Genomic DNA, 15,029 nt, shown 5'->3' on the forward strand with positions numbered 1-15,029 from the left:
AGGATTTGTCGGGCCTTGTGGGCCATTGTGAAGACTTTGGCTTTTTCTTGCAGTGAAATGGAAAGCGGTTGGAAGGTTTTAATCAGAACAGTGGCATGATCTGACTTACTCATTTTAAAGGATCATTCTAAGTATTTAACATGAGGATTTCAAATTTTGTTCGGAAAATATTTGCGTGCTTACCTGGGTGCCAGGATATGGTGGCAAACAAGACTGTGAAACAAATTTTAAGAGAGAGAGACAACTGTATATGTCTACATACTGTCGGTGTTATGTCTTCGTAACATAGACTGGAGGAAAGGGGTATTTTAGAAAGAGTGATCAGGAAGGGCATCTCAGAGGAGGTGACATTTGAAGTAAGGCCTTGAGTCTGGTGAAGACCTGGGCGAATAGTATTCCAGGCGGTGGGAGCAAGAGCAAAGCCTCTAAAGGAGGTCTTGCTCTGCTTGTTCCAGTGGTAGCAAGAATGCTGGAGTGACTAGAGAAAAAGTAAGGTCGGTGGGAGGTCGAAGGTAAGGGCAGGGAGACAGGCAAGGGCTGGACGCCATGGTCCTGTAGGCCATCCTAAGAAATGTGGATTTCATATGGGTGTGCTTGGAAGACGTTGAAGTTTTTGAGTAGAGGGGCATAATGTGATTTATATTGTTAAAAAGATTTCTTGCTGTTGTGTGGAGAAAAGATTTAAGGCAAGGGAGGGAGAAGGAAACACTTGAGAGACTTCTACAGGAGTTTAGGTGAGAGGTGATGGAGGAGTCCAAGGAAAAGGCTGGATTTGGGATGGATTTTAAATATAGAGCTTGTAGGACTTAAATAGCAAATGACAGTTTCAGGTGCAATCTTATTTCATCTTTTTCTTTCAGTCAATAAAAGAGTTCCAGTCCGAAGAATATCTTCAGATTATTACAGAGGAAGAGGCATTGAAGCTTAAGGAGGATGACAGATCACTTTATATATGTGACGCTTTTAGTGGTGGTGTTTTTGATCACCTCAAAAAGGTTTGCTAACTTACATTGTGTTTCTTCAGTATGTTTTTGGATTTGTTTTTGCTTCAGTGGAAAAATTATTTATTGATCATGAAGTATGCAAATTATGAATACAAAAAAATTATTTGTTATCTAATAAAGAGGGAATATGCTAATTGACTCTCACGCCATTGCAAATATAGTGGCGTCCAGTTCCCTCAGCCCTGCTGGGGCGGCAGCCGTGCAGCAAGGTAGATCCAGCTGCTCCGCACGCCTGCCTCTGGAGCCCCCCAGTCTCCTCAGCTGCCCAGTCTCCTCAGATGCGCAGGCAAGCCTTGGATGGAGGCTGCTCAGCCGCCCAGAGCTGGCCGAGGCTTGCACTGCCAGCAGTAACAGCAGCAAAGATGTGACGGGGTATTGCCTTCCCCTGATCGCCAGGTTGCTTCCTGGCCCTGAGGGCTCCTGAACTGAGAGGGGGCAGCCCAGGCTGAGGGACCCCCCCATTCCAGTGCATGAATTTTCATTCACCAGGCCTCTAGTAGAAAAAAAAAAAAAAATATATATATATATATATATATATATATATATATATCGATACATATATATGTATATATATGTATATATATGTGTGTGTGTGTGTGTATATATATATATATATATATATATATATATATATATATAAATAAAAGGCTAAGCAACCATCACATTTGAAACAAGCAAATGGATGACCAGGCCTCTAGTACAAAAAAAAAAAATATATATATATATATATATATATATATATATATATATATATATATATATGGCTAAGCAACCATCACATTTGAAACAACCAAATGGATGACCGAACAGGCTGCATGGGGCAACCAGGCCCGCAAGAGGGGGCAGTTGGGGGTGACCAGGCCAGCAGAGAGGGGCAGTGAGGGGCAACGGGGGAAGTTGGGGATGGGGGTGGGGGTAGTTGGGGGCAGCGGGGGAAGTTGGGGATGACCAGGCCATCAGGGGGCAATTAGGGGTGATCAGGCAAGCAGGTGAGCAGTTAGGAGCCAGTGGTCCTAGATTGTGAGAGGGATATCCAACTGCCAGTCAGATATCTCCCGAGGAGTCCCGGATTGGAGATGGTGCAGGCTGGGCTGAGGGGACCCTTTCCTCCCCCCATACGAATTTTGTGCACCAGGCCTCTAGTTATGTTATAATAAGCTTTTGTTAATATGTAATTTTTTATAGTATTTCAGGGGATTTAACTTCACTTAGTGTAAGGGAATCCTATAGTAATGAAGCATTTTATTTTTTAAATTAATCCCTCTTTTAAAAAGTTTATTTTATTGATTTTTAGAGGGAGAGGGAGAGAAAGAAACATGGTGTGAGAGAGTAACATTGATTGGCTGCCTCCTCCACACCTTGCTCAGGCATGTGCCCTGTCGGGGAATTGAACCAGCAACCTTATGTTGCACTCCCCACCAACTGAGCCACACCAGCCAGGGCTATACTGAAGCATTTTAGTGACTGAGTTCTATTGTACTTTAAACTCAGTGTGATCGCAAAATATTTCAGGGAGAAATAGAGTAGGAAAAGACCGCTTCTTTCAGATTACTTGCTCTTGCAGGTAGAATTTAATACCTGTACTTCCTAAAGACTGAAAAGTTACGTTAAAAGGAAGCATTTTGGTGATGAATGTATTGCTAATATACCAGTGAGCCATCTTCATTTCTTTCTGTTGATTCTAGAGTCTACTGACTCATTACTTTTTTGGTGTCTGGACAAGAGAGAAGCATTGAAATAAAAGTAAACGGGCTGTAATTCCATCCAGATTACAAAGAAGTGATTCTTGTTTGAAGGAGAAGAAAACCTAGAAGAGTAGGCAGATGCAGTATCTGTACAGTTTGTGGAAGGTCTGTGCCCACTTTTGCCGGAAGCATTGCTGGTCTTACCCTCCTTTTGGAAATAACACTGCTTGTCAGATAGAATCAATAGCTTAAAAACTCCATTTTCTTTTGACCAAGAAGATAATCATTTACTCTGTAGATATTTCAGTCATATTATGGTGATTTGCACAACTGTAGATTTTTTAGCCTGGCTTGAATGTGCTAGTGTCAATTATCAATGAAAATGAAATGTCGTTTTTGTTTTTAGTAACCTTCAGTATCTTAAAAGAAGTGTTTGTGGGTTTTCTTTGGGAAGACTTTGAGTTGCAGACAGAATATTTAAAACAAATGTAGAAACTGCCCAGAATTATAAGGTTTTGTTGTTTTTTGGTGATATAAGAGGTAATTTAGATGAGGGTTATTTAGGCTTAATACTTTAAGCTGTTTCATTGGCTGGGTGCTTCATTTAAAAAGTATAGAAGGATAATTCCTAATTATGGCTTAAGACTGTTAGTCATACACCCTTCCCATTGTTACGATTGTGATTAAAATTTCATTGGTAATTTTGAGTGAAAGTGGCTCTTGGAGCTTACTTCTTTTGATAGCCTGCATTGTTTGACTTGCTTTTATGTGTGTATAGTTAATGAGTACTATGTCTGAGAAATTATATAATGGTCTCTATATTTTTCTTAAAATAATTTGGTGAAATTTTGTGGTGATCACCAACTTTTATAAAGAATTGGTAAATAATATAAAGTGTTACTTACTAAACTTTCCCCTTTTTTTATAGCTTGGCTGCAGAATTGTTGGTCCTCAAGTAGTTATATTTTGTATGCAGCACCAGCGATGTGTCCCAAGAGCTGAGCATCCAGTTTATAATATGGTTATGTGTGATGTAACTGTATCTTGTACAAGCCTGGAAAAAGACAAAAGGGTAGGTATTGAGGAATACGTCTGTATTTCCATACTGAATTTTTTATTGTGTAGAATATACTTGGAAGACTTTATACTTGGTGTTTGTATTTTTATATTTTTTTCATTTTTATTATTTTAAGAGAGAAAGAGAAACTGATTGAGAGAGAAGTATCAATCGGTTGCCTCCTAATGCACCCTGACGAGGTACCAAACCCAAAACCTGTGCATGTGCCATGACTGGAAATTAAACCTGCAACCCTTGGTGCACAAGACAGTGCTCAACCAACTGAGCAACACTGGCCAGGCCTATCTTTTTTATTTTTTTATGAGTTGAATAGAGTGGGATCTGTTTTATTTTTAAGAAGATACATTTTAAATCCATTTTTATTGATTACAGAGAGAAAGGGAGAGAGAGAGAAATATCAGTGGCCGAAACCGGTTTGGCTCAGTGGATAGTGCATCAGTCTGGAGACTGAAAGGTCCTCAGTTTGATTCCAGTCAAGGGCATGTACCTTGGTTGCTGGCACATCCCCAGTAGGAGGTGTGCAAGAGGCAGCTGATCGATGATTCTCTCTCTTTATCGATGTTTCTAACTCTTTATCTCTCTATCTTCCTCTCGGTAAAAAATCAATAAAATATATTTTTTTTTAAAAAGAGAGAGAAACATCAGTAATGAGAATCATCAATTGGCTGCCTCCTGCATGCCCTCCACTGGGAATCAAGCCCGCAACCTGGGCATATGACCATGCCTAGAATGAAACCTGAGACCTTTCAGTCTGTAGGCTGATGCTCTATCCACTGGACTGGACTGTCCAGGGCTAAGAAAAGAAAAAAATTAAAGGAAAAGGAAACTCACTTTTCCCCCTACGTAGTCAATAAGTTTGCTTTTGAAACATTTTCCTCTGTAGATGGGAGATCCTATAAAAAGGGGAGAGGGGTTCTGAGAGAGAGGTATGTAGTAGATATATTATGTTACATATGTAATTTACTCATTTTAAAATATGTATGGTAAATTAAAATACTTTGTTTATTATAGAAGTAATATAGTGCCTTAGCCAGTGTGGCTCAGTTGGTTAAGCATCATCCATGCACCCGAAAGGTAACCAGTGGGATTCCCAGTCAGGGCACATGTCCAGGTTGTGGGTTCGGTCCTTAGTTTAGGTGTGTACAGAAGGCCAACTGTCCAGTGTTTCTCAACATCGAGGTATTCTTTCTCTATCCCTCTCCCTTCCCCTCTCTAAAAATCAATAAAAATATATTTTAAAAGACAACATAGTTTAATGACTTTATAAAGAGATAATTATGTATTATTTTAAAAAAGGTATTATTTTAAAATCTATGCCCTGGCCCAGGAGCTCACTTGGTTAGAGTATCATTGCAATATACCAAGGTTGTGGGTTCGATATTCAGTCAGGGCACACCAACCAATGAATGCATAAATAAGTGGAATGATAATGTTTCTTGCTCTCGCTTTCTTTTTCCCTTCCTCCCTCTCTCTATCTAAAATCAATAAATAGAAATTTAATAAATTTCTTTTTATAATTCATATTTACCTTCCAAAAAGTAATTTGGTTATTTATTTAACTTTATGTTGGCGAGAAACACTTGTGCATTTAAGCTAACAAGATATATATGGGATATTGTATAAAAAAATAGAGGTTTGCTTCAGAATTAATATATTTTCTCTTGGGACTACAGGAAGAAGTTCATAAATACGTACAAATGATGGGTGGACGTGTGTACAGAGACCTGAATCTATCAGTAACTCACCTTATTGCCGGAGAAGTTGGTAGCAAAAAATACTTAGTTGCTGCAAATCTAAAGAAACCAATTTTGCTTCCTTCTTGGGTTAACACACTTTGGGAGAAGTCACAAGAGAAGTAAGAAAGACATTTCGATATATTCTAGATTTGAAAATAATATGTTTAGTCATTCTAGCTTATTGTGAGTTTTCATAGGGGAGGTTTTATTGTATCTTTGGATTTGTCATTCAGGGATAAAAATTGGGTCATCATTCTTTTCTCCAATGAAAACAAAAGAGCGGATTCTAAAAGCTGTTACCCGGTTAGAAGTTGATAGGTAGAATGGGCTATGGGTTAGAATTAGCTACAAGGTAGGAAATGCTTTGATAATAAAATTGTTTTGAGCAGTATACTGTAAAATAGTTGGGGAAATCAGTATGGCAAATGCAAGTTTTATATTGCTTTCTTCTTTAGTACTGTGCCTATATGTTAATATGGAGACCAAATTAGTCACTTGTATTCCCTCCCAAAGTGGATGTATGTAAAGTTGAAAATAATCATGTAAGTCATTAGCTGGGATGTGATCATTCAATAAATATTAATTGAGCCCATTTTATGTATCTGCCCTGAGCTAGGCTGTAGGCATATGTAGTGAGCAAACAGGATAGCATCTCACTACCCTCATTCCCAGCCTGTTTCATCAGCACATCTGCCAAGCATGGCAACAGAAGGACAGTGATATTTTTGTTGGTTTCTGCCCCAAATCATTGCTTATTATTTGTATAAGAAAAGGATACAGATTCTGTTTTTCTAGTAGGCAACCAAAGTAGAGATTCAGACTTAAAATTTTGGGAAATAACCACCACTTTTACCAGCACAGACTTAGAGTTAATGAAAAGTTTTCCCTTAAAACATTACTTTTTATTAGAGATTTGGTGCCGAGCTTAGATTAGCAATTAGTGTAATTCTGAGTGTCTGTGAGTTCCCCTTTTCTTAATATTTAATAAAAATCTTTAAAAATGAGGAAAGCATTAGTGATATTCTTATATTTCTGGTGAACTTTAAACTATCTGGTATATTTAATACATTCATTTTTCTCCTTTTTATTTGTTTTTCCCAGTACAATAACTAGATATACTGATATAAACATGGAAAACTTCAAGTGTCCTATTTTTCTTGGTTGCATAATCTGTGTGACTGGCTTGTGTGGCTTAGAAAGGAAGTCAGTTCAGCAACTTACAGTTAAGCATGGAGGCCAATATATGGGACAGTTGAAAATGAATGAATGTACACACCTCATTGTGCAAGAGCCAAAAGGTAAAAACTATTTCCTTGGACAAATGCAAGATTTTCTCTACTTTTTAACAATTTAACCCTTTGCACTCCGAACCATTCTGGACATTGGCTACCAGCTACTCCATGCTACTTTGCGGCGGGTGCGTTGAATTAACCCAATTCCCCGTAATCACTAATAAACTACAATGTCCCCTGAGAGGGGACATCCGAGTGATATGCTAGAATTCCGATGTCCCCTGAGAGGGGACAGCGGAGTGCAAAGGGTTAAGATTTTCTTTACAGAATAGCTTTTGCTTCTGACATATCATAAATATAGTGTGATATTTTTCCCCCCTAAAAATCTTACAAAAATAGTTTGGGTCACAATTTGTAGAAAAATTATATGACTGTCCTAGTGTTTACCCAGGTCATTCAATAAATATAAAATAAAAATTTTCAGTAGTGCTTTATCTAAATTTATTATCCAATCTTTTAATTTTTTTGTCTCCTACACAATTACCAAATACTTAGAAAAGAGATAAGAAATTTGTATGGATAACAAGAGAGCTAATATTTGTAGTTAAATTACATATCTTTGTAATCTCTTATATCTATACAGTGTTTTACTCAGACCTAGATAGGAAATAAAATTTAAAAAATATTGTTAAAATTGGTAATTGTAATTAAGTCAGAATTTTGTGTATGCCCAATTATGATTATAAATAAAGTTGATAACTGCTATAGCTATTTTCTGATTCTGAGGATAGCTCATTTCCTGGCTCTCAAGAATGTAAAAAACAAACAAACTGTTTTCATGTTATTTTTTATTACATGTTGACCTCAATTTCTCTATGATACTGCTTCAAAATACATTGTGTTAAAATATGTTTAAGGCAGTAAAGGGTTTTATGGATATATATATATATATATATATATATATGTGTGTGTGTGTGTGTTTGTTTTATAAGATTTTTTTGACTTTTTTACAGAGAGGAAGGGAGAGGGAGAGAAACATCAATGTGAGAGCAAAACACCAATCGGTTACCTCCTGCATACGCTTTGACCAGGAATTGAATCAGCAGCCTTTCAGTGCATGGGACAAAGGCCCAAATTCCTAAGCCTCAGTGGCCAGGGCTATATGATATTTCAATATTTTTAAAGAAATTAAGTGGTTCTAGCTGGTTTGGCTCAGTGGATAAAGTGTCGGCTTGCAGACTCAAGGGTCCCAGATTCAATTCTGGTCAAGGGCATGTACCTTGGTTTCGGGCACATACCTAGTGGGGGGTGTTCAGGAGACAGCTGATCAGTGCGCCTCTCTCTCATCAATGTTTCTATCCCTCTCTTTTACTCTGTAAAAAATCAATAAAAATATATATTTTTAAATTAAGTGATGGAGGGTATACTCAAACCAAGTGTAATATTGTTTCAGTTACCCCACAGTTGCCTCTGTCTCTATATAAGTTTGTAACAGATGTTACTCCTCACATAGCATCTGTATTTAAAAGTAAGAGTAATTACTAGTGACTTTGTGTCAGGTGGATTTTTTAATAACCTATCATAAATTTGAATATTTCTGCCAAGATAGAGTTTAATGATTTGCATTGCTCTCTTTCTTAATGAACATAATAGGTCAAAAATATGAATGTGCCAAGCGATGGAATGTACACTGTGTGACCACACAGTGGTTTTTTGATAGTGTTGAGAAAGGTTTTTGTCAGGATGAATCCATGTACAAGACAGAACCTAGAGCAGAAACAAACACTATGCCTGATACTTCAACTCCTGTTGGCCAGATCAACACAATTAATAGTAAGTCTCATTGGGATTAAAGTAAACTATCAGTTTTCTGTGTAAGAATTGGTAATAGGATCAGTGAAATATAGTAGAGAATTCCATCTTTTCTTGCTCTGCCTCTTGGCATAATTGTATTAGAACTAAAATGAATGAAAAATTAAGAACTTCTGATACTTCTTTTTTATAATGAATGCATACTTTCATACCCTGATGTAATGAAGAAGATGCTTAAAGAAATTAAGAATACTAACAGATAAACTTAAAATAAAATTTTAATTTTAAAAAACTTGACGTGCAGATATTATTAGTACATTTCCTTTTTTTATTAGTTTGTTGCAGTTGTAGATCATCTATATTCATATAAAATTTAAAACCATTTCTGGTTTGTAGGTTACATGTTGGGCAATTGAGCAAATGTTTATAAACTTTTTTTTTTTTTTTAATATTAGCTTACTGGACCTTAAAGCCAGCAACTTTAGATTTTATTAAAAATTAGTAACATATTAAATATATTTTCATTTCAATAAAATATGAGCATTAGTTTTATTTTTCCTTTTCCTATTTTGCCACCAAGATTTCAGTAAAAACACTTGAATCTGAATTTTGGAAGTTCTTCATAGCCCTATGTGTATCAGAAAACTTAATCTATAGAAAAACATGTAGTCACAGCTATTTTACCTTCATAAATATTAATCTTTGTTTAATACATAGGTCGTACTCTTTCAGATGTCAGCAATATTTCCAACATCAATGCAAGTTGCATAAATGAATCGATATATAATTCCATTCTTAATAGCAAAGTGGAGCCTCTACTTGAAAATCTAGAAAATCTGGATGTCAGTGCATTTCAAGCACCTGAAGATTTATTAGATGGTTGTCGGGTATGTCTTTATTACTAATAATTGCAGTAAGTGACAGTGTACATCACTACTTCCTGGTCTGACTTTGAAGACCCTTCAGAGTTGTGTTTGCTCCTTTTCTGCATAAACTCTATACACTGGCTAAGCGATGCACTTAGTAGGCCATTGTCCATCCTTTTTTATCTGCCAGAGTCCCTCTGCCTGGGATGTTCCTTCATCTGTCATCCTTCAAAGTCCATGGCAGTTTTCAGCTCTTCTCTGAACCCTCCGAATTGCATTAGACTTTTCTATCTACTGTGTTTTGAGATCTTAGTCCTTGAACCACTTAACAGATTTTTTAAGTGTTTATAATATGCTAGACACTATGCTAATCACTTCATACATATTATTACTGTATTGTGTATAATCTCAATTAATTCCCACAAATAACTCTAAAATGGATATTATCCTGAGGCTGAGACTTAGAGGATTAAAATTCTTCTTTGGAATCACAGGCCTTAAGTAACAGCCATCTCCTGCAAGGCCTGTATTTCATTACACCCACTGCTTTGTTTAATATCTCTGGGCTGTTCAGTATTTTTAGTGCAAACTTAATATATTCCTACTTGTAGAATGAATAGGCTATGCATTTATTCTCAGAAAGTAGCAAAGATTTAACCATGTTTTATTGTTAAGAAAGGAAATTGTGCAAATTACCTTCTTTTAAAACATCAATTTAGAACAGAAAGTGTCTTGTATAATCTTTTATCCTAGACTCTACTAATTCTAGATATGACTAAAGTATTCTTTATTTATAGAAGTATATATTTCTAATTTTTGTTAAAATATAGTAGTGGAGGTTATTTAGTTTGGGATATAAATGCAATTGGGAATAAATTTGTTCTTAAGAAATTTTTAAAAGACACATGTAAAATAGACATGAAAAAATATATTTTTAAATAGATTTTTATTGATTTCAGAGAGGAGGGGAGAAGGAAATAGAAACATCATTAATGAGAGAGAATTATTGATCGGCTGCCTCCTGCAAGTACCCTACTGGGGATCAAACTCCCAACCCAGGCATGTTGACAGGAATCGTACCTGGGACCCTCAGTTCGTTCTGTCCATTGAACAAAACTGGCTAGGGCAACATGAAAAAAAAAAAAAAAGTTTTTGTGTAAGTTTTATCCACAAATTTAATTTATTTTTAAATCTTTATAATTTAAGGCTGTGGTTGGCAAACCGTGGCTCATGAGTCACATGCGGCTCTTTGGCCCCTTGAGTGTGGCTCTTCCACAAAATACCACGGCCTGGGCGAGTCTATTTTGAAGAAGTGGCGTTAGAAGAAGTTTAAGTTTAAAAAATTTGGCTCGCAAAAGAAATTTCAGTCATCATACTGTTGATATTTGGCTCTGTTGACCAATGAGTTTGCCGACCACTAGTTTAAGGTATTTTATATATATATATCCCTCTTTCTCCCCTCCCCCCATTGCCCCTTCTATCCCGTCCCCACCCCTCATCCCAGGCCTTCACCACCCTATTAGCAGTACTCATCTCTTGACTTAAATTTTATTGCTTAATTGTGGGGGAAAAAATTCTTCAATTTATAGGTAAGGAAATTGGTTTAAAGAGCCTAAGTAACTTGCCATGGTCAGGTGTGTAATCATTGGCAGCCAAACCAAAATTTCAACCTAGGTTTTCTCAATTCAGACATTTAACTCATGTTTCTATAATTATTTTAAAATTTACAAGTAGTAAGATTTTTAAGTTAGCTGTGTTTTAGAAATTGCTATGCAGTAATATTTAGAAGATAATTTTATTCTGACTTTTATTTGAAGCACCAAAATAATTACCAAGTATCTACTGTGAAGGATAATGCTATGAGATTATGAAGAAGTGATAATCAAATTTCAGAATATACTCTTGCTTATATTTTTTTCTCTTTTTCTATCAGTATATCTTAAAACATACACGAGTTTTATTTACACACAGTAGATTTTGATATATATTTGTAATGTGTTACTTGTGAGAAATAAAACATCTTACATGCATTAATCTAAAGTAAATATTTTCTTTCTTTGCAGATATATCTTTGTGGTTTTAGTGGCAGAAAACTAGATAAACTGAGAAGGCTTATTAACAGTGGAGGTGGAGTTCGTTTTAACCAGCTCAATGAAGATGTGACTCACGTTATTGTGGGAGATTATGATGATGAATTGAAGCAGTTTTGGGATAAATCAGCCCACAGGTTTTGTCATTTTTTAATTCACAGCAATTTCTGTTCAGTAATAATGCTTCTTAAAATTGCATGTTCATGTAATTTTGGAAATTGCATTGGAAAATGGGATTATGGTCTTTATAGTTTAATCTAACATATACTTCTGCATTATTTTTTAGGCCTCATGTAGTGGGAGCAAAATGGTTGCTGCAATGTTTTAGTAAAGGTTATATGCTTCCTGAAGAGACATATATCCATGCCAATTACAAACCAGTGGAAATTCCAGTTTCAGATCAACCTGAAAGTAAAACAGTCCTTTTAAAAAAGAACAACAGCTTCTCCAAGAATGACTTTGTTTCTGCTGAAAAGCATGAGCAAGCTGATGAAGATCTGCTTTCTCAATACGTAAATAATAATGCAACAGTCGGTAAGAAATAGTTGATTAGTGTTTATTAGTAACTATTTTAGCAGTAGCATTAAAAATATTTTGAGAATACATTTTATTAAAGCTGGGGACAGTGAAACAAGGAAGAGCTTCAAATAGAAACATCCAGTGTGACTCAATTGGTTGAGTATTGACCCATGAACCTGGAGGTCATGGTTAGATTCCCGATCAGGGCACATACCCAGTAGGGAGCATACAAGAGGCAGCTGATGAATGACTTTTCTCTCGTCATTAATGTTTTTATCTCTTTCCCTCTCTTCCTCTCTGAAACCAATAAAAATAAGTACACTTAAAAAAAGGGGGGGATGACGACTCCAAATAGATCAGAATTTCTAAATGTGGTAAAAAAAAAAATAAAAAGCCAAAACCGGTTTGGCTCAATTGATAGAGCGTCGGCTTGGGGACTGAAAGGTCCCGGGTTCGATTCCGGTCAAGGGCATGTACCTTGGTTGCGGGCATATCCCCAGTAGGGGGTGTGCAAGAGGCAGCTGATCGATGACTCTCTATCATCGATGTTTCTAACTCTCTATCCCTCTCCCTTCCTCTCTGTACAAAATCAATAAAATATATTTAAAAAAAAAAAATAGAAGCAACAGTAAGAGAGAGCCTAGGCAGGGCTGTTTGGTTCAATGGAAAGTCAGAGAAAGGGGGCCTTGAAAATGAGTTCAGGGAAAAGCCGCTGCTGCCCATCGCTCCCCTGGTTGCAAACTTCCTGGGGACCCTTAGCGTTTAGAAGATGTATGCCTGAGAGGGAGAGAGCCTGTTAGTTACTTTTCCTAAGCAAGCAAAGCTAAGAACCCTCAGACCCCCTTTCTCTCTTCAACTCAAGGGCTCCGCTTTGTTCTGTTTTGTATTTGCATCACTTGATTTGTGTGAGTTTATAACAGCATGAAGTTTTATTTTTAAATTATAGTTTACATCCAATATTTTGTATTAGTTTCAGGTGTACAGCATAGTGTTTAGACAATCATACTTTACATAATGATGCCCGAATCTCTCCCTCTTTTTTAAATTGATTTAGAGAGTAAGGGAGAAGAAGAGAGAGAAACATCAACGATGAGAGAGAACCATTGATCAGCTGCCTCCTTCAGGCCCCACAGTAGGGATTGAGCCAGCAACCCAGGCATGTGTCCTGACTGGGAATTGAACCGGGACCTCCAGGTTCATAGGTTGATGCTCAATCACTGTGCCATGCCAGCCGGTCACCCCCAATCTTTCAAGTATCCATCTGCACCATGCATCGCTATATTGATATTGTCTGTAGTCCGTATGTTGTACTTTACATCCCTGTGACTATTTTATAACGTTTTAACCTTGTAACAAAAATCTCTTACTGGATTATTGTGGTTTTTAGTGCAGACAGTGCTATACTGTGGGCTACTGCCACCTCAGTGGGTATTCTGCTCAGTGTGGTAGGGAAATTGCCACTGAAGAGTAGTTAGCATCATCTCCTTAAAAAAAAAAAAAAAAAAAAAAAAAGATTTAATACATCCAAAAAGATATAAAGAATAATATGATTAGTAACTGTATATCTAGCTTTAAAAAAAGAAAATATTCTATGCCTGTGAATTCCTCCCCATCTTTTTATAGTTTACAACCTATGTAAACAACATATATACACTGCTCATTTTGTATATATTTTAGCTTAAATGATAGATGGTATGTACTCCTTTCTACTTTCTTTCTCTAAATGTGAGATATTCATCTGATCCAAGTACTAAGAAAATACCACACTGCTGTATGAGCACACTATAATGTAGCCATTTTCCCACTTATGGGCATTTTTATTATCTTTTCTTTGCCAATACAAACAATACTACTGAGATTGTTCTTATGCATGTTTCTGCACATGAGCAAGAATTTTTCTAAGGCGGGCATGGTTGATTCATGGGATATGTATTTATATAATGCAAATTGATTTGTATTTGTTTACCACTTCACACTAGAATGATAGTAAGTGTTCATGTTGAACATACTTTCAATATTTAGTATTTCTTGTAAGCTTGACATTTCTGCCAGTTTGACGGATGTAAAGTAAGATCTCATTGTCATTTTGAGTGCTATTTGGCCATAATATTTTTGTTGTTTAGGCCATAATATTTTAAGGTAGTTGAATTTTTCTATTTTTTTGTGGTTGTGCTTTTCTATTTTATGTAAGTTTTCCTACCCTGAGTCATAAAGTTATTCCTTTTTTACATTGCTTTTATTTCTAATGTCATTTAATCACATTACAGTTTTCTTAAACAGAACACTAGGCTTTTAAAAAAATATTTTTATTGATTTTAGAGAGGAAGGCAGATAGAGATAGAGATATCAATGATGAGAGAATCATTGATCGGCTGTCTCCTTCACGCCCCCTACTGGGGATAGAGGCTGCAGCCCGACCATGTGGCCGTTACTTCGAGGGAATCGAACCCGGGATCCTCCAGTTCTCAGGCGGACGCCCTATCCACTGATCCAAGCCAGCTAGGGCAGAACACTAGGCATTTTAATTGATGGACTTATGACTACTGTCCTCCCAAGAGGAGTTGCCATGTTACTCTGTCAAGCTGCGGACTTACAAGTGGTCTGTGTTAGTAGTGCCCCCTGCTGTTGTGTGGCCCACATCCTGGCCCTAGAAAGTTCAGGTACTTTTGTATTTAAGACCTCTCCCCACCACTTGGTGTTTGGTTCATTCCGCCTCGAGACCCTGAGCTGCGTTGAGGCAGAACAGCCTTAGAGTACCACTGTTAAGTTATTCCTTATATATATCTTAGAAGTCTTAAGCTTTTGCTTTCTCACATATCTTCATTCCATGTGGAGTTGATTTTTGTATTTGATGTGAACTTTTCAAATTGTATTTTATCCATGTGGATAATCACTTGTTTTTAATACTTGTTATTAAGTAGTCCATTGTTTCTCCACTAGTTAGCACTACTGCCTCTGTCATTTTAAAGTTGTTAGGTGGGGATCTGTTTAGGCTTTCATTCTGTTC

General features: G+C 36.6%; 1 protein-coding gene across 14 annotated transcripts in view; it reads left to right on the forward strand.

Annotated features, from left to right (window-relative positions):
- TOPBP1 (DNA topoisomerase II binding protein 1) overlaps nt 1–15,029 on the forward strand; it is a 46,319-nt gene that overhangs the window by 1,934 nt on the left and 29,356 nt on the right. For 9 of the 14 annotated variants that reach the window (XR_004986850.2, XR_006741137.1, XM_036431426.2 and 6 more), the window contains 8 exons: nt 861–995; nt 3,618–3,761; nt 5,441–5,622; nt 6,605–6,801; nt 8,389–8,568; nt 9,265–9,434; nt 11,477–11,640; nt 11,790–12,037. Coding sequence is in view for 12 of the 14 variants with exons in the window: in XM_036431426.2 (XP_036287319.1) it covers nt 861–995; nt 3,618–3,761; nt 5,441–5,622; nt 6,605–6,801; nt 8,389–8,568; nt 9,265–9,434; nt 11,477–11,640; nt 11,790–12,037 (1,420 nt within the window). In the remaining 2 variants the exon portion in view is untranslated. Of the gene's footprint in view, nt 1–855; nt 996–2,689; nt 2,855–3,617; nt 3,762–5,440; nt 5,623–6,604; nt 6,802–8,388; nt 8,569–9,264; nt 9,435–11,476; nt 11,641–11,789; nt 12,038–15,029 lie in introns of those variants that run through there. The other 5 variants (XM_036431431.2, XM_036431437.2, XM_036431435.2 and 2 more) reach the window with 4 other exon arrangements.

This window comes from Pipistrellus kuhlii, unplaced genomic scaffold, assembly GCF_014108245.1.
Source record: "Pipistrellus kuhlii isolate mPipKuh1 unplaced genomic scaffold, mPipKuh1.p scaffold_m20_p_11, whole genome shotgun sequence".
NCBI lineage: Eukaryota > Metazoa > Chordata > Mammalia > Chiroptera > Vespertilionidae > Pipistrellus > Pipistrellus kuhlii.